Here is an 18121-nt window from a genome sequence, read left to right as displayed (position 1 = left end):
TTAAAACAGCACCGTCACTGCACTGCACAAGCTCAATTAAAACGGCACTGTCACTGCACAAAGCTCAATTAAAACGGCACTGTCACAGAACAAAGCTCAATTAAAACAGCACCGTCACTGCACAAAGCTCAATTAAAACAGCACCGTCACTGCACAAAGCTCATTTAAAACAGCACCGTCACTGCACGAAGCTCAATTTAAAACAGCACCGTCACTGCACAAAGCTCATTTAAAACAGCACCGTCACTGCACAAAGCTCAATTAAAACGGCACTGTCACTGCACAAAGCTCAATTAAAACAGCACCGTCACTGCACAAAGCTCATTTAAAACAGCACCGTCACTGCACAAAGCTCATTTAAAACAGCACCGTCACTGCACAAAGTGCATTTAACTATACTGCTCAATAAAATAAAGGGAACACTTAAACATCACATCCTAGATCTGAATGAAATAAATAATCTTATTAAATACTTTTTTCTTTACATAGTTGAATGTGCTGACAACAAAATCACACAAAAAATCATCAATGGAAATCCAATTTATCAACCCATGGAGGTCAGGATTTGGAGTCACACTCAAAATTAAAGTGGAAAACCACACTACAGGCTGATCCAACTTTGATGTAATGTCCTTAAAACAAGTCAAAATGAGGCTCAGTAGTGTGTGTGGCCTCCACGTGCCTGTATGACCTCCCTACAACGCCTGGGCATGCTCCTGACGAGGTGGCGGATGGTCTCCTGAGGGATCTCCTCCCAGACCTGGGCTAAAGCATCCGCCAACTCCTGGACAGTCTGTGGTGCAACGTGGAGTTGGTGGATGGAGCGAGACATGATGTCCCAGATGTGCTCAATTGGATTCAGGTCTGGGGAACGGGCGGGCCAGTCCATGGCATCAATGCCTTCCACTTGCAGGAACTGCTGACACACTCCAGCCACATGAGGTCTAGTATTGTCTTGCATTAGGAGGAACCCAGGGCCAACCGCACGAGCATATGGTCTCACAAGGGGTCTGAGGATCTCATCTCGGTACCTAATGGCAGTCAGGCTACCTCTGGCGAGCACATGGAGGGCTGTGCGGCCCCCCAAAGAAATGCCACCCCACACCATGACTGACCCACCGCCAAACCGGTCATGCTGGAGGATGTTGCAGGCAGCAGAACGTTCTCCACGGCGTCTCCAGACTCTGTCACGTCTGTCACGTGCTCAGTGTGAACCTGCTTTCATCTGTGAAGAGCACAGGGCGCCGGTGGCGAATTTGCCAATCTTGGTGTTCTCTGGCAAATGCCAAACGTCCTGCACGGTGTTGGGCTGTAAGCACAACCCCCACCTGTGGACGTCGGGCCCTCATACCACCCTCATGGAGTCTGTTTCTGACCGTTTGAGCAGACACATGCACATTTGTGGCCTGCTGGAGGTCATTTTGCAGGGCTCTGGCAGTGCTTCTCCTGCTCCTCCTTGCACAAAGGCGGAGGTTGCGGTCCTGCTGCTGGGTTGTTGCCCTCCTACGGCCTCCTCCACGTCTCCTGATGTACTGGCCTGTCTCCTGGTAGCGCTTCCATGCTCTGGACACTACGCTGACAGACACAGCAAACCTTCTTGCCACAGCTGGCATTGATGTGCCATCCTGGATGAGCTGCACTACCTGAGCCACTTGTGTGGGTTGTAGACTCCGTCTCATGCTACCACTAGAGTGAAAGCACCGCCAGCATTCAAAAGTGACCAAAACATCAGCCAGGAAGCATAGGAACTGAGAAGTGGTCTCTGGTCACCACCTGCAGAACCACTCCTTTATTGGGGGTGTCTTGCTAATTGCCTATAATTTCCACCTGTTGTCTATTCCATTTGCACAACAGCATGTGAATTTTATTGTCAATCAGTGTTGCTTCCTAAGTGGACAATTTGATTTCACAGAAGTGTGATTGACTTGGAGTTACATTGTGTTGTTTAAGTGTTCCCTTTATTTTTTTGAGCAGTGTAATATCACAGCAGCGCATTTAAACAACACTGTCACTGCACAAAGCTCATTTAAACAACACTGTCATGTTTGTACACATAGAAAAAGTGTGATTTCTAAAACAATCCTACGAGCATCATACACACACCGGTAGTAGATCACCATATACCAACTGTTCATACAACCAAAAGGTTCTATTTGGCTCGGCCAGTTGTGGCTTGACCAGTCAAATAAAGAGGACCATTAGGACAATTCAAGTTGCTTTATTTTTTTTAAATAACCGTTTTTTATATAACCTTTATTTAATTAGTGAAGTTAGTTAAGAACAAACTCTTACTTACAATGACGGCCTGCAATGGCAAATATATTTCAAATGAGTAGGCGACAGTCACCAATAAGCCATCCATCCTCAACAGCTCCATCCTGTAGGTGTATAGGCCAACATTGCTGTTGTGCAGATTGAATGAGTTGTGCGTTCCACCTGGCCACCCACATGCAGCAGCATCTTTTGCACATCACATAACCTCCACATTAAGTGAGTGGAAGACTTTTCTGTCCACATAGTTAAATTCCTTTTGGGATGGTGTTTTTATGGCGATGTGGGTGCTGTCTATTGATCCATTCGTATTTGGGAACCCATTGATGGCAAAGAAACCTCTCGACTTCAACCGGTTGTGCGATGGTGTATGGAAGTTGAATGCAACTGCTCATTTTGCTAATGATTTCATCCAAAACATTGGCTCATCGAGGTCTTTGAGATGCCGATCGGCAAACTCACTTTGAGGAACCTACTGGGTACATAACTTAAAAGCATGTCTGACATGTATTGGGGGGCACAATCGTGGATTGATTTAAAAACCAATAGAAGAATCTTAAAATGAATTGTAAAACTCCCAGACAGCTAATGCAGAGACCTTAAAACCGGTGAATCATCTGCGTAGCAGTGAAAATCAATGCTTTGCGTTCTGATAACGCTGCCAAGGGGTAACATACATAAACTGAAGGGTACCGGACCCAAAATCCAACCTTGTGGAACTTCATATGTATTTTCTCAGAGTTATGTTCACCAAGAGTCACACAAAAAAAAGTCTTGACCGGTTAAATAGGTTGTAAACCAATCTGACTGGACCAGAGGCTAACCCACCTCTCCTGTCTGTCCAGAAGGACAACATGGTCAACAGTGTTGTCCTTCAGAGGACAGAGAGCTGTGTGGCATCTGTGTTGGCGCTAAGATCCTTTACCACTTTAACTAAGGCTGTCTCTGTGCTGTGGTGGGCACAAAAAACACATTCCATTTTTTTTTTAAACACAGTTGGCACCAAAACATTATTTAGCTGTTTGAAAACGAATTTCTCCTGAATGTTGCTTAAGAATGGAAGGTTGGAGATTGGGCGAAAATTGCTCAGAGCCGCAGAATCTAGATGACTTTTCTTCAGAAGCAGTTTCCGCACAGCAGTTTTCAGCACAGTGGAGATAGTGCCTGTGAACAGTGAGTGATTAACAATAGTTTGCACTTCTTCAGATATGCAATTAAAAACAGTTTTGAAGAAGGTGGTGGGGATAGGATCCAGAAGGCAGGTAGAAGGCTTAAGTTGTGATATCACTTTCCTGAGCATGTCCATAGTGCCTTTACGTGGTAGGCTAGGGAACAAAACTTCTCATCAGGTCTTGCTTGACTGATACCCAGCCTAACGTTGGTCATCTTATCTCCGCAAACGTATCACATTTAGATGTGGAGGAAAATTCACATAGGTTTGAGGGGGTAGGATTTATCAGGTCATCAATGGTGGAGAAGAGCACTCTGGATTAATTCTGATTAATTGTGATCAAGTTAGAAAAATGAGTCCGTCTGGCATTTCTAATTGTTATATATTTCAAGTTGCTCTCTCAAAATATTATAATGGATCTACAACTTTGACTTTCTCCACTTCTGCAATGTTTCTTTAATTGATCTCTTTAATTGAGCTATCCCTGTCCAGACTCCAGGCCTTTATTTAGCTGGGTAACACAGACAGTTGTCTCTGTCCAGACTCCAGGCCTTTATTTAGCTGGGTAACAGAGACAGTTGTCTCTGTCCAGACTCCAGGCCTTTATTTAGCTGGGTAACAGAGACAGTTGTCTCTGTCCAGACTCCAGGCCTTTATTTAGCTGGGTAACAGAGACAGTTGTCTCTGTCCAGACTCCAGGCCTTTATTTAGCTGGGTAACAGAGACAGTTGTCTCTGTCCAGACTCCAGGCCTTTATTTAGCTGGGTAACAGAGACAGTTGTTCAGGGAAGGTGCTCCAGCAGAGTATCCTGGATAACAACAAATGGTGATGAGGCCAGGACAGAGAACCCCTGTGTTCCACCACCTCCTGTGGCATCCCCTTCTCCTCTTCCTGCTGCATCCCCTTCTCCTCTTCCTGCTGCATCCCCTTCTCCTCTTCCTGCTGCATCCCCTTCTCTTTCTGCTGCATCTCCATCTCCTCTTCCTGCTGCATCCCCTTCTCTTTCTGCTGCATCTCCATCTCCTCTTCCTGCTGCATCCCCTTCTCTTTCTGCTGCATCTCCATCTCCTCTTCCTGCTGCATCCCCTTCTCTTTCTGCTGCATCTCCATCTCCTCTTCCTGCTGCATCCCCTTCTCTTTCTGCTGCATCTCCTTCTCCTCTTCCTGCTGCATCCCCTTCTCCTCTTCCTGCTGCATCCCCTTCTCCTCTTCCTGCTGCATCCCCTTCTCTTTCTGCTGCATCTCCATCTCCTCTTCCTGCTGCATCCCCTTCTCTTTCTGCTGCATCCCCTTCTCCTCTTCCTGCTGCATCCCCTTCTCTTTCTGCTGCATCTCCATCTCCTCTTCCTGCTGCATCCCCTTCTCTTTCTGCTGCATCCCCTTCTCCTCTTCCTGCTGCATCTCCTTCTCCTCTTCCTGCTGCATACCCATCTCCTCTTCCTGCTGCATCCCCTTCTCTTTCTGCTGCATCTCCTTCTCCTCTTCCTGCTGCATCTCCTTCTCCTCTTCCTGCTGCATACCCATCTCCTCTTCCTGCTGCATCCCCTTCTCTTTCTGCTGCATCTCCTTCTCCTCTTCCTGCTGCATCTCCTTCTCCTCTTCCTGCTGCATACCCATCTCCTCTTCCTGCTGCATACCCATCTCTTTCTGCTGCATCTCCTTCTCCTCTTCCTGCTGCATCTCCTTCTCCTCTTCCCTGCTGCATACCCATCTCCTCTTCCTGCTGCATCCCCTTCTCTTTCTGCTGCATCTCCTTCTCCTCTTCCTGCTGCATCCCCTTCTCCTCTTCCTGCTGCATCCCCTTCTCTTTCTGCTGCATCTCCATCTCCTCTTCCTGCTGCATCTCCTTCTCCTCTTCCTGCTGCATACCCATCTCCTCTTCCTGCTGCATCTCCTTCTCCTCTTCCTGCTGCATCCCCTTCTCTTTCTGCTGCATCTCCATCTCCTCTTCCTGCTGCATCCCCTTCTCTTTCTGCTGCATCTCCATCTCCTCTTCCTGCTGCATACCCATCTCCTCTTCCTGCTGCATACCCATCTCTTTCTGCTGCATCTCCTTCTCCTCTTCCTGCTGCATCTCCTTCTCCTCCTGCGTAGGCTCTTCATTCTCCTGCATCTCCTCCTATGTCTTTTCCTCCTCCTGCATTTCATCCTCCTCCATGTTGACCACAACTCATTTGTTGTCCTTCCCAACTGGTTGGGTGGGGTGGAGGCCAGCCTATTTATTAGACTCATCCTACCATGTGAAGGGGATGAGTCGGGATTACTCATCCTCACGACGTGTGGCTGACATCCGCTCCCTCTGCCAGCTTTCCATAGTCAGGAAGAGAGAGAGTAAGCGAGCAACACAATCCTTCCAGAGATTCCAGGAACAGAAGGAAGAGCGGGAAAGCAGGGCCTGGATCCAATCACCTCGCCAGGAATTGATTCCCAAATCCTGGCAGTGACATCGGGACAGATTCCATTGTCTGTCGCTTGTCGTTTGATGGAATGTTGAATACCACTTAAGCCTCGCAATAGTGAAAAGTACTAAGTAGTAGGAATTAAGTAGTGCATTTAAGCTATGCTTGCCAGTTTCAGAAAGCGTTCATATTTGCTGGATGCATCAACAAAATACTCTGCTTTTCAACGTTCCTCTTTCAAAACTCTCAGAATCTGTGGAGGTTGAACCCCCCCATTTATTTCCATCTGTGTGACAGAGTTTCAAAGGGATAAACATCTTTGGTAATGCAAAACGACTTCATAATATGGAACTTAACGTGATGTTAGAAAAGTGAATCTTTCCAATTGGCTCATTCATCCCCCCTCCTGTGCCCTGTAACTATTCCCCAGGTCCTTACCGTAAATGAGAATGTGCTCTCAGTCAACCTACCTGGTAAAATAAGGGTTAAAAAAATACAAATAACATACGTAAATTCTGGAGCCCAACTGCTGCTCTCCAAGATCCCTAACCACAGAGAGAAGTTTAGTTGTATTTATTTTTAATTGGGGGAGGGGAGATTTTGGGGTGCGTTGCGGCTCCACATAATCGTATGGTCGAGCGATGGCCATGGCAGAGACAGACAGACTAACCACAATAGTAGAGTGGGTGCCAACAGATACCGCAAATCATAGTTGAGAGAGTGTGTTCAGGGTAGCTGTGCGCGTGTGTGTGTGTGTGTGTGTGTGTGTGTGTGTGTGTGTGTGTGTGTGTGTGTGTGTGTGGAGGAAGATGATGTTTTCTTCCACTGACAGGAGCAGGCCATATAGAACAGTGTGTACTGTACACATAACCCTGTCTTACTGTCAAATGTATGGAGAGGACGAACATGAAATAACAATGTTTCTAAAACATTTGACTGTTTGACCTTGAAATGCTACAGTTTTAATGCCATCTTTCTATAGCTCTAATCATATTGCTATTAATTTATTTATGGCCAATAATGTCAAATAGTAAAGACAATATATTTATTTTATTCCCCATTTAAGTCTAAATGCTTTTAAATCTAGGCCTATACTATTTCATACTAGGCCTACTTCTTAAAAATAATAATAATCCTAATGATAGAAAATAAAGTTTCTTAACGGCGAAATTCCATTCTGTTGTTCGTACGCAGTTGTGTAACCTGGGAACCATCTGTACCCGCCGTTCACTGCAAAAACATTCCCCGTTTGTCCAAATGTCCCAAAATACTGAATGTGCACGGCTGGACACCTCGTCTCCAGCCAGGAGCCAATAAACAAGCCCTCGCCATGCTGACATTCTACATTTCATCTGGAGGCTTGAGGAGTCAAATACATCCCCAGATGGGGGCTGATCTGTCAAATGGCTTCCCACAGAGTCTCCATGCTAGCCAGGCAGGAGAAGTGGCGAGGAGAGGGGAGATGGAGGGAAGAGAGTGGAGCAGGGAGAGAAAACCTGCTGGAAACATAATAGGCTTGGGGATGGGGACTCCATCAATACAGCCCCAAATGTCATATAGCCATTGTAGCGGTAGTGTGTTGTTGTAATGGGAAAGTAACTGGTGCTTATGGGAGGGAGATGGCTACCTGCGGTGAGGGGAGAATGCCATGTACAGCCTGTTCCTCCGTAGGGGGATTACGGGGCACTCGCCGTATGCGGCTGATACACGGCTGATACCGACCCCGGTGAACCAGGGAAAGAAAGGAGAGAAATGCAACCCAGGGTTTGGGGAATAAAAGGCCAGAGCTACTGCACAGCGACCAAGAGCCTTCCTTTCCTTTATCTGGCAACCTGTGGTTTCCAGACGTTTCAAGTCTTTTCACGTCTAGCACGGAACCCTGCCGCGAAACTAGGAAAGAAATACAGAATCGCATTAGAAGTTAGCACTGTATGATAATATTCATTTCTTTCGGTTTAATCGGCATTTAACTTTTACAATAATTTGCAGTCCTTCCTAAAACAACAACGGTGCTTCCTATTTTACTTCGCAAATAAGAATTTAAATAAGAATTCGGAATTCTTTCCTTTCCGCTCACACACACCTGCACCCCTACAAAACATTCGCCCGCAAAACGCAAATTCTGCTCAGAAATCGCACCTAGCAGCAGGTGAGAAAGTACTACTCGCAGCGTTTTTGAAAGCCCAGCACCACAGAACGTTAATGGCTAAACAAAATGGTGACCAGGAGAGAACCTGCGGGAGAGCAGTGCGGACCAGAGGAGAGTAGTGAGACCTCCTACCTGGGCGTCGCGTTGCCTCCACTCCTGGGTCTGCTGCTGGTGCTGGTGCAGGGCGGCCCGCGCCTCCCTCTCCATGGTGCCCACCTCCCGCTGGCGCTGCTGGACCAGATTGTCCCTCTCCGTGCTGTAATGCTGCTGTAGACGCATCCTCTCCTGCTCCTGCCCTGCACGCTGCTCGCACATCTGATTGGACAACAGGAGGTGAGAGGAAGAAGACTACAATCAGCCCCAGCCCTGTCGTCATGACAATTTGTCCATCAATCCACCCATACATCCCTTCCATCCCTCCCCATACTCCAATGCGCCCCGCCGTTGCACAAAGGACAGGACCAAAAAAAAGACAACGTTTGTCTCTTGCCTCACGATTCGATGACTCCACGACATAATGCAATTCATTTACATCATTATTACCTCACACTGTTTCCATCTCACTATCTCTCGCTCTCTTTCTCCAAATCGGACTCCTGTCGCCCCTCTCCTATTGGCATATAAATGAGCAGTTAGCTTGGGCTGTCTATGCAGAGAGGCTGTGAGGGGTTAGCCATCTGGCTACTAGAGGAGCTACCCTCGCCCCATGCTATGAGTCTCACAGCGTGGGGAAATGGGCTTAGTAAGGGCGATGCCTATCATCATTATACTCAGAGGACGTGAGGAGAAGGAAGACAGGAACGAACTTCGGAGGGGAGAAATCTACAAAAAGCGGAGAGGAGATGGAACGTGTTACTTCAACCTGTCATCATATTCATTCAGAGTCCGACAGACTGCTGCAGAACAATCAAATCATACAATCTCAGTGTTTGCTTTCAAATTTGGTTGCCTATCGCCGCCAAATGATCGTAGCTGTACGGATCTATGCTGACAATGAGAGAGTATTTAGAGGATGAAATAACAAAAAGCTTCCCACAAGCTGACCAACAGAAATTTTGCCCCAACCGACACACTGAGACAGTGAGTCATCGTCTGATAGAATTAACAGAAAACCTAAAAGAAAAAAGAGACGGGGAAAAATACAAAAGAATCCTCCAAAAGAAAGAACCCCTTTACAAACGTACCATGCTGTCAGTCAGTTGAGCTAGGCTATCCCAGTGTCTACAGACAGCTCCACTCTACAGCGTTAGCTCTGTTAGCCTAGCGCTGCGGATCTGAGACAAGTCACCTGCTGTGAGGTAAAGCCTGGTGGCGGAGCGCTGAGAACGCTAAAGCCCAAGCACCGCCAGTGTCTGCTTTTTTCCCAGGCTCCGCTCTCTCTGCTCTCACTCCCCCATGGCGGGGTACCCGTGACCCTGTCCCATCCCCGCGGTGTGCTCCCCTGCCGGGGCTGTGAAAGGCCAGCAGGGGCCCTGGGCTGGGGCCCAGCTCCAGCTCTGAAGCTAATCCTCCACACATTGTGCTCCCCCAGCACCCTACCTGGGCCTGCCACAGACAGGACAGACAGACAGGACACACAGGCAGGACAGACAGACAGAGACTAGGCCGTTAGAGAGCCCTAGTCCCAGCCCACAGGTTTAGCCCCAAGCTCCAGACAATGCTTACGCTTAGGCTAATACTATTCTGGTGATGAATGGGTATATCGACAGGAAGCTGGATTCCTCACTCAGTGAAGGCCACAAAAGAAACTTCTATTAGCCACGCAGAGATTTGCAAACTGGAAGGAAAGGGAGGGAGGGATGACTGAATAAAATGTTTTACCTGGAGTTTCTGTGTTTCTTTTATTGCTGTCGCATCTACATTTGTAAGGAATTAGTTAGTATTGATACATTCTACCAAAACACACATACACTACTAAAACACGCACATACACTACTAGACACACACTAATAAACACACATACTCACACACTTGGGACATAAACAGTAGTTTTCAGAAAGACATCCCACAGCTCATTTCTAGAGCAACATCCTCTTGGACAGTTTACCACAAACAAAGCATTGTGTGAGACCGGCCTGGCCATCTTCCGTGTTATTGTCATTGGAGATGTTCGGCTTTGCTGGTCCCACAGAGTTAATACATGACATCTGCTCTGTAATTCAATTCCATTCACTATAATATCATTCATTCAGTAATATCATAGAGACATAATAATATCCAGCAACTGGATTTCACAGTCATGCAGAATCGTGCCACAGATCAGGATTCATATCTCCACAGCATGTCAGAGTCTGATGGGCTGACTGATAGGCGGCTAATTCCTACGCAAAACTACAACAGCAGCGTGACACCCGACGACAGGAGAGACAAGTGGGGAAGCGTTGGCTTACTGTTTCGTGTGACCATCCTGATTTCATTTCAGGGTTTTGGTGTTGGGGGGGGGGGGGGGGGTTGGAGGTGGACAGGAAGGCCGAGCTAGATCTGTTTTCAAAAAGTAACATTACAAAAGGAGGCAGAGAGAGAGAGGCAGAGAGAGAGGCAGAGAGAGAGAGGCAGAGAGAGAGACAGAGAGAGAGAGACAGAGACAGGCAGAGACAGGCAGAGAGAGAGAGGCAGAGAGAGGCAGAGAGAGAGAGAGAGAGGCAGAGAGAGAGAGAGAGGCAGAGAGAGAGAGAGAGAGAGGCAGAGAGAGAGAGAGAGAAACACTAACATCCTAGTTACGTCACAGGCTTGCTGAAGAAAGGGCTTCTGGGTGCTGAGGCTCTTAAAGGGGCCGGTGTGGCCACGACACAGCAGGAGAGGTCCTGGAAGAACAGCTACACAGTGTGTGTCCTGTCACTGAGTGAGTCTAGAGAGAGACGGTGTTACAGCACAGCCTGCGTCCTGTCACTGAGTGAGTCTAGAGAGACGGTGTTACAGAACAGTGTGTGTCCTGTCACTGAGTGAGTCTAGAGAGAGACGGTGTTACAGCACAGCCTGCGTCCTGTCACTGAGTGAGTCTAGAGAGACGGTGTTACAGCACAGCCTGCGTCCTGTCACTGAGTGAGTCTAGAGAGACGGTGTTACAGCACAGCCTGCGTCCTGTCACTGAGTGAGTCTAGAGAGAGACGGTGTTACAGCACAGCGTGTGTCCTGTCACTGAGTGAGTCTAGAGAGAGACGGTGTTACAGCACAGTGTGTGTCCTGTCACTGAGTGAGTCTAGAGAGAGACGGTGTTACAGAACAGTGTGTGTCCTGTCACTGAGTGAGTCTAGAGAGAGACGGTGTTACAGCACAGTGTGTGTCCTGTCACTGAGTGAGTCTAGAGAGAGACGGTGTTACAGCACAGCCTGCGTCCTGTCACTGAGTGAGTCTAGAGAGAGACGGTGTTACAGCACAGTGTGTGTCCTGTCACTGAGTGAGTCTAGAGAGACGGTGTTACAGCACAGCCTGCGTCCTGTCACTGAGTGAGTCTAGAGAGACGGTGTTACAGCACAGCCTGCGTCCTGTCACTGAGTGAGTCTAGAGAGAGACGGTGTTACAGAACAGTGTGTGTCCTGTCACTGAGTGAGTCTAGAGAGAGACGGTGTTTACAGCACAGCCTGCGTCCTGTCACTGAGTGAGTCTAGAGAGAGACGGTGTTACAGCACAGCCTGCGTCCTGTCACTGAGTGAGTCTAGAGAGACGGTGTTACAGCACAGCCTGCGTCCTGTCACTGAGTGAGTCTAGAGAGACGGTGTTACAGCACAGCCTGCGTCCTGTCACTGAGTGAGTCTAGAGAGAGACGGTGTTACAGCACAGTGTGTGTCCTGTCACTGAGTGAGTCTAGAGAGACGGTGTTACAGAACAGTGTGTGTCCTGTCACTGAGTGAGTCTAGAGAGAGACGGTGTTACAGCACAGCCTGCGTCCTGTCACTGAGTGAGTCTAGAGAGAGACGGTGTTACAGCACAGCCTGCGTCCTGTCACTGAGTGAGTCTAGAGAGACGGTGTTACAGCACAGCCTGCGTCCTGTCACTGAGTGAGTCTAGAGAGACGGTGTTACAGCACAGCCTGCGTCCTGTCACTGAGTGAGTCTAGAGAGAGACGGTGTTACAGCACAGTGTGTGTCCTGTCACTGAGTGAGTCTACAGAGACGGTGTTACAGAACAGTGTGTGTCCTGTCACTGAGTGAGTCTACAGAGACGGTGTTACAGAACAGTGTGTGTCCTGTCACTGAGGGGCTCCTGTCATTGAGATGGGCCTGGGTGTAGTGGCACAGTAGAGCTGCTAACAGAGGACTAGGGGGTGTGTGACAGGACTGGACAGGCTGAGAATTGGGAAAGAGACAGTGAGGTAACGGGACACTGCTACTGTTGCTCCAGGAGGGTTACCCCAAACCTCAGGGAGGGCGAGGGGGAGAGTGAGAACTGTCTGGCCTCAGCAGGGTGACGAGAAGGGGAGAGGGTGAACTGTCTGGCCTCAGCAGGGTGACGAGAAGGGGAGAGGGACAACTGTCTGGCCTCAGCAGGGTGACGAGAAGGGGAGAGGGACAACTGTCTGGCCTCAGCAGGGTGACGAGAAGGGGAGAGCGGAGAACAGTCTGGCCTCAGCAGGGTGACGAGAAGGGGAGAGGGAGAACTGTCTGGCCTCAGCAGGGTGACGAGAAGGGGAGAGGGAGAACAGTCTGGTCTCAGCAGGGTGACGAGAAGGGGAGAGGGAGAACTGTCTGGCCTCAGCAGGGTGACGAGAAGGGGAGAGGGAAGAACTGTCTGGCCTCAGCAGGGTGACGAGAAGGGGAGAGGGAGAACTGTCTGGCCTCAGCAGGGTGACGAGAATGGGAGAGAGAAGAACTCGATTCTTCACAGTGGGGAGTGTAGAAGTGTGCCCTGTGTGTGTACGTGTCAGCGTTTCTGTGTCTATGAGCGTTTCGTTGTGTGGATGGGTTTCCTAGACCTAGACTTTCTGTCATTTGTTGTCACCAAATATCTGAGGAGCAGGACAGATTAGGGGTTTCCGTGGGGTCCGGGGGTTACGACACCATCTATAACAGCCTTATGACCTCCCTACGTCAGTTCAACGTCAAGGAGCAGGGCTGTGAAGGGCTGGCGTGACGTCCTAATGACCTGGAGGGCAGAGGGAAACAACTCCTCTATACATGGAGCCTCTTTTAAAACTCTCACTGATGTGACCTCAGTGGAATGTCCCTTTGTGATTGGCTCAATGGGCAAACTTGACCTGGTGACCCTGAGACACCAATCTCACTACAAGGGATCTCTCTCTCTCTCTCTCTCTCTCTCTCTCTCTCTCTCTCTCTCTCTCTCTCTCTCTCTCCTCTCTCTCTCTCTCTCTCTCTCTCTCTCTCTCCTCTCTCTCTCTCTCTCTCTCTCTCTCTCTCTCTCTCTCTCTCTCTCTCTCTCTCTCTCTCTCTCTATCTCTCTCTCTCTCTCTCTCTCTCTCTCTCTCTATCTCTCTCTCTCTCTCTCTCTCTCTCTCTCTCTCTCTCTCTCTCTCTCTCTCTCTCTCTCTCTCTCTCTCTCTCTCTCTCTCTCTCTAGTAAATGGCGCCAAATGTAATGATGCGATTGTCACCTGTGTCTTTCTTTCATTTCCTTCCCTTGGTTAGTGTTGATTATCTTCACTTAAATATTTTCAGAACTCTGCTAATTGTCTTTGACACCTTCTGTCGCATACTGTTCTCCATTTAAAAGGGATTATGATATTTACATACCGGTAAACACTTTCAGATGTTTCAGATTCAGCAACACTGACACACAAACAATGGAATATTACAACTAGGATAAAAACCTGCTTTTGACGACAAACACAAACTATTTAATGGTAGGACTGAAACGCAATTGTCACTACAACAATGAGGCCTGTGAAAACACTTTCAGATCTTCAATTGAGCTCCACTTCTGCTCACTTTAACTCCAATTTAATGGGCATTTTAAATAAATAAAAGGAGAATTCACGATACGATTATATTCAAACTTCAATAACCCCTGTATGGAGAGATTATTAGGAAAGGGGCAACCTCAAACCGACGATTCCACCACGGACCAAATCGGAAACGGAAAACCATTACTCTATTTGCCACCAAAACATTGCTCTCATATCCTCCACTCCAAAACATCTGGAGCGATTGACCCGCACCGCTAGTCTGTCTGCGTGTGGGGAATGAGAGTTGGGATGGTTATTAGGCGGCAGGTGGAGAGATAGACGTGTTTAATAAAGGACTCGGGAAATCAATCATGTCTTTGACACACACTGTAATCACAGATGATACCCTAGTTAGTGACTGGATACAGTGAGAATGAGTGGACTCTCTAGTGTCACAGAGATGAGGTTGGCTCACAACAATACCGAATATTTCTCATTGGACATAGTAGCCGACACAAAGGTGATATTAAAAACGTGTTTTTCAACTCATACACCAAGTTAAAACATAGGCTACATATACAGTATGCTTTGTAAACATGTAATGGTCTCAGTGTGTGTTTAGTAGTTTCAACCGATGACACCCCTTGGCATGGTAGTTAACTTCGCAGCTCCAAAGAGGCTAAATTGAACAGCAACTAAGGGGAATGGTGTCTCCAATTCTTCATACAATCCCATCATTTCCACCAGATAATGGACATTCCAGTGGGTTAATTGAATTTTCTCCTCATAAAAGTAGACGTTATATCAGTGAGTTAGATTTCAATAGAAAAGGAAAATGGTTTGGAGATTTCTAATCAGAGGAAACTGTTGGGGCTGGATGATAAGACGACGGTATGAGCCGAACACAGATTGAATCAGAGTTTTCCATTGGGGGTTTAATAGTTGATTAAGACCACAAATCTCTGTTGAATATCATCTGTGTCTTTTGTGATGAGGCAATGGAGGAATAAAAAATGACTAAATATAATAATTTTTAAAAACTCAACTCAAATGGATTTCAGAATGTCCCACATACAATTAGTGTACAAAACATTACAAACACCTGCTCTTTCCATGACATAGACTGATCAGGTGAATCCAGGTGAAAGCTATGATCCCTTATTGATGTCACTTGTTAAATCCTCTTCAATCAGTGTAGATGAAGGGGAGGAGACAGATTAAAGAAAGATTTTTAAGCCTTGAGAAAACTGAGACATGGATTGTGTATGAGTGTCATTCAGAGGGTGAATGGGCAAGACAAAATATTGAAGTGCCTTTGAACAGGGTATGGTAGTAGGTGCCAGGTGCACCGGTTTGTGTCAAGAACTGCAACACTGCTGGGTTTTTCACACTCCACAGTTTCCCGTGTGTATCAACAATGGTCCACCACCCAAAGTACAGTGAGGGAAAAAAGTATTTGATCCCCTGCTGATTTTGTACGTTTGCCCACTGACAAATAAATGATCAGTATATAATTTTAATGATAGGTTTATTTCTACAGTGAGAGACAGAATAATAAAAAAATCCTGAAAAGTGCATGTCAACAATGTTATAAATTGATTTGCATTTTAATGAGGGAAATAAGTATTTGACCCCCTCTCAATTAGAAAGATTTCTGGCTCCCAGGTGTCTTTTATACAGGTAACGAGCTGAGATTAGGAGCACACTCTTAAAGGGAGTGCTCCTAATCTCAGCTTGTTACCTGTAAAAAAGACACCTGTCCACAGAAGCAATCAATCAATCAGATTCCAAACTCTCCACCATGGCCAAGACCAAAGAGCTCTCCAAGGATGTCAGGGACAAGATTGTAGACCTACACAAGGCTGGAATGGGCTACAAGACCATCGCCAAGCAGCTTGGTGAGAAGGTGACAACAGTTGGTGCGATTATTCGCAATGGAAGAAACACAAAAGAACTGTCAATCTCCTTCGGCCTGGGGCTCCATGCAAGATCTCACCTCGTGGAGTTGCAATGACCATGAAAACGGTGAGGAATCAGCCCAGAACTACATGGGAGGATCTTGTCAATGATCTCAAGGCAGCTGGGACCATAGTCACCAAGAAAACAATTGGTAACACACTACGCCGTGAAGGACTGAAATCCTGCAGCGCCCGCAAGGTCCCCCTGCTCAAGAAAGCACATATACATGCCCGTCTGAAGTTTGCCAATGAACATCTGAATGATTCAGAGGACAACTGGGTGAAAGTGTTGTGGTCAGATGAGACCAAAATGGAGCTCTTTGGCATCAACTCAACTCGCCGTGTTTGGAGGAGGAGGAATGCTGCCTATGACCCCAAGAACACCATCCCCACCGTCAAACATGGAGGTGGAAACATTATGCTTTGGGGGTGTTTTTCTGCTAAGGGGACAGGACAACTTCACTGCATCAAAGGGACGATGGACGGGGCCATGTACCATCAAATCTTGGGTGAGAACCTCCTTCCCTCAGCCAGGGCATTGAAAATGGGTCGTGGATGGGTATTCCAGCATGGCAATGACCCAAAATACATGGCCAAGGCAACAAAGGAGTGGCTCAAGAAGAAGCACATTAAGGTCCTGGAGTGGCCTAGCCAGTCTCCAGACCTTAATCCCATAGAAAATCTGTGGAGGGAGCTGAAGGTTCGAGTTGCCAAACGTCAGCCTCGAAACCTTAATGACTTGGAGAAGATCTGCAAAGAGGAGTAGGACAAAATCCCTCCTGAGATGTGTGCAAACCTGGTGGCCAACTACAAGAAACGTCTGACCTCTGTGATTGCCAACAAGGGTTTTGCCACCAAGTACTAAGTCATGTTTTGCAGAGGGGTCAAATACTTATTTCCCTCATTAAAATGCAAATCAATTTATAACATTTTTGACATGCGTTTTTCTGGATTCTTTTGTTGTTATTCTGTCTCTCACTGTTCAAATAAACCTACCATTAAAATTATAAACTGATCATTTATTTGTCGCTGGGCAAACGTACAAAATCAGCAGGGGATCAAATACTTTTTCCCCCTCACTGTATATCCAGCCAACTTGACACAACTGTGGAAAGCATTGGAGTCAACAGGGACCAGCATCCCTGTGGAAAGCTTTCGACACCTTGTAGAGTCAATGCCCTGACAAATTGAGGCTGTTCTGAGGCCAAAAGGGGGTGCAACTCAATATTAGGTCTGTTCCTAATGTTTTATACACTCAGTGTACAGTATGCTATGTAAACATGTAAAGGTCTGTGTGTTTAGTCGTTTCAACCAATGGCACCCATTTGCATGGTAGTTAAATGGATCGTACCCTTTTTTTCAATTTTCTCCTAAAATGACATACCCAAATCTAACTGCCTGTAGCTCAGGACCTGAAGCAAGGATATGCATATTCTTGATACCATTTGAAAGGAAACACTTTGAAGTTTGTGGAAATGTGAAATTAATGTTGGAGAATATAACACATTAGATCTTGTAAAAGAGAATACAAAGAAAAAAACATGCGCTTCCAATTTTTTTTGTTCCATCATCTTTGAAATGCACGTGGTCCCGTGTGGCTCAGTTGGTAGAGCATGGTGTTTGCAACGCCAGGGTTGTGGGTTCGATTCCCACGGGGGACCAGTACGGAATTTCTTTTAATGTAATGTATGCATTCTCTACTGTAAGTCGCTCTGGATAAGAGCGTCTGCTAAATGACTAAAATGTAAATGTATATCACATAGGAGTCTAGGCGCAATTTAGATTGTGGCCACTAGAAGGCAGCAGTGTATGTGCAAAGTTTTAGACTGATCCAATGAATCATTGCATTTCTGTTAAAAATGTTGTATCAAGTCTGCCTAAATGTGCCCGAATTGGTCAATTGATACATTTTGAAGTACATAACTATAGAGAACATACATCTAGATGGGGGGCGGTAGACACAGCAGGGGTTTAAAATGTAGAACCCAGTTTCTACATTTGAATATAAAAATAGATTTTACCAAACAAAACTATGGTACATTTTATCTCTGGGACCCTCAGGATGACAAATCAGAGTAAGATTACTGAATGTAAGTACATCATTTACCTTCAGAGGTGAATGTATCAAACCAGTTGCTGTGATAAGGTTTTTTTTGTGCACTCTCCTCAAACAGTAGCATGGTATTTTTTCACTGTAATGGCTACTGTAAATTGGATAGAGTAGTTAGATTAACAAGAATTTAAGCTTTCTGCCCACATAAAACGTCTATGTCCTGGGAAATGTTCTTGTTACTTACAACGTCATTCTAATCACATTAGCTCAACCGTCCCGCG

At 46.7% G+C, this 18121-nt stretch overlaps 1 protein-coding gene across 2 annotated transcripts in view; it reads right to left on the bottom strand.

Moving 5' to 3' along the window:
* The window catches only part of LOC115205311 (centrosomal protein of 112 kDa), a 183120-nt gene that overhangs the window by 77316 nt on the left and 87683 nt on the right, over window positions 1-18121 (bottom strand). For both annotated transcript variants that reach the window (XM_029771136.1, XM_029771143.1), the window contains one exon: window positions 8124-8306. In XM_029771136.1, coding sequence (XP_029626996.1) covers window positions 8124-8306 — 183 coding nt within the window. The remainder of the gene's footprint in view (window positions 1-8123; window positions 8307-18121) is intronic.

The sequence above is a fragment of the Salmo trutta genome, chromosome 1 (genome assembly GCF_901001165.1).
Source record: "Salmo trutta chromosome 1, fSalTru1.1, whole genome shotgun sequence".
NCBI lineage: Eukaryota > Metazoa > Chordata > Actinopteri > Salmoniformes > Salmonidae > Salmo > Salmo trutta.
The sequence above is the reverse complement of the archived record's forward strand: the minus strand, read 5'-3'. Positions and strand labels throughout refer to the sequence as shown.